The sequence below is a fragment of the Nematolebias whitei genome, chromosome 3 (assembly GCF_014905685.2).
Source record: "Nematolebias whitei isolate Nwh7 chromosome 3, NemWhi1, whole genome shotgun sequence".
Classification (NCBI taxonomy): domain Eukaryota; kingdom Metazoa; phylum Chordata; class Actinopteri; order Cyprinodontiformes; family Rivulidae; genus Nematolebias; species Nematolebias whitei.
This window is the reverse complement of record NC_056500.1, coordinates 37,650,950-37,651,372: the sequence shown is the minus strand read 5'-3', so window position 1 is coordinate 37,651,372 and position 423 is coordinate 37,650,950. Positions and strand designations below refer to the sequence as shown.

General features: G+C 37.4%; 1 protein-coding gene across 1 annotated transcript in view; it reads left to right on the top strand.

The window, feature by feature from the left end:
* The window catches only part of LOC119407501 (mucin-2), a gene marked incomplete in the record, with an annotated part of 16,519 nt that overhangs the window by 7,902 nt on the left and 8,194 nt on the right, over positions 1 to 423 (top strand). Inside the window, 1 exon segment of the mRNA XM_037674325.1 lies at positions 22 to 152. Coding sequence (XP_037530253.1) covers positions 22 to 152 — 131 coding nt within the window.

The following is a 423-nucleotide window of genomic DNA, read 5'->3' as shown; positions in this document are numbered from 1 at the left end:
ATTTTCATCCTATCATTCCAGCAATTGGTGGGACATTGCAAACACAGGTCAACAACTTAACCTCACCACAAGTTTCTGTGACTCCCCTGCCAATAACATCCCTTCTACCATCTGTCAATGGCAACACACCAACACCACCTGCAAACACTACAGGTTTTATTTTTTTTTTTGCCACAGTCAAAACGTTTCTTGATTTCTATCTGTAGTATTGTCACAGAAATTCTGCCATGTGTTTTATCTTTGTCATTTTAACTCAGTCTTGTGCACTCATAAGTATATAAAACTGTTATTTAGATGTTCTTTCCAACAATGTATTAACCACAGCTCAAATAACTTCAGGGTTTATGAATGAATTCTTATCCTATCATTTCAGCAGTTGGTGGGACATTGCAAACACAGGTCAACAACTTAACCTCACCACAA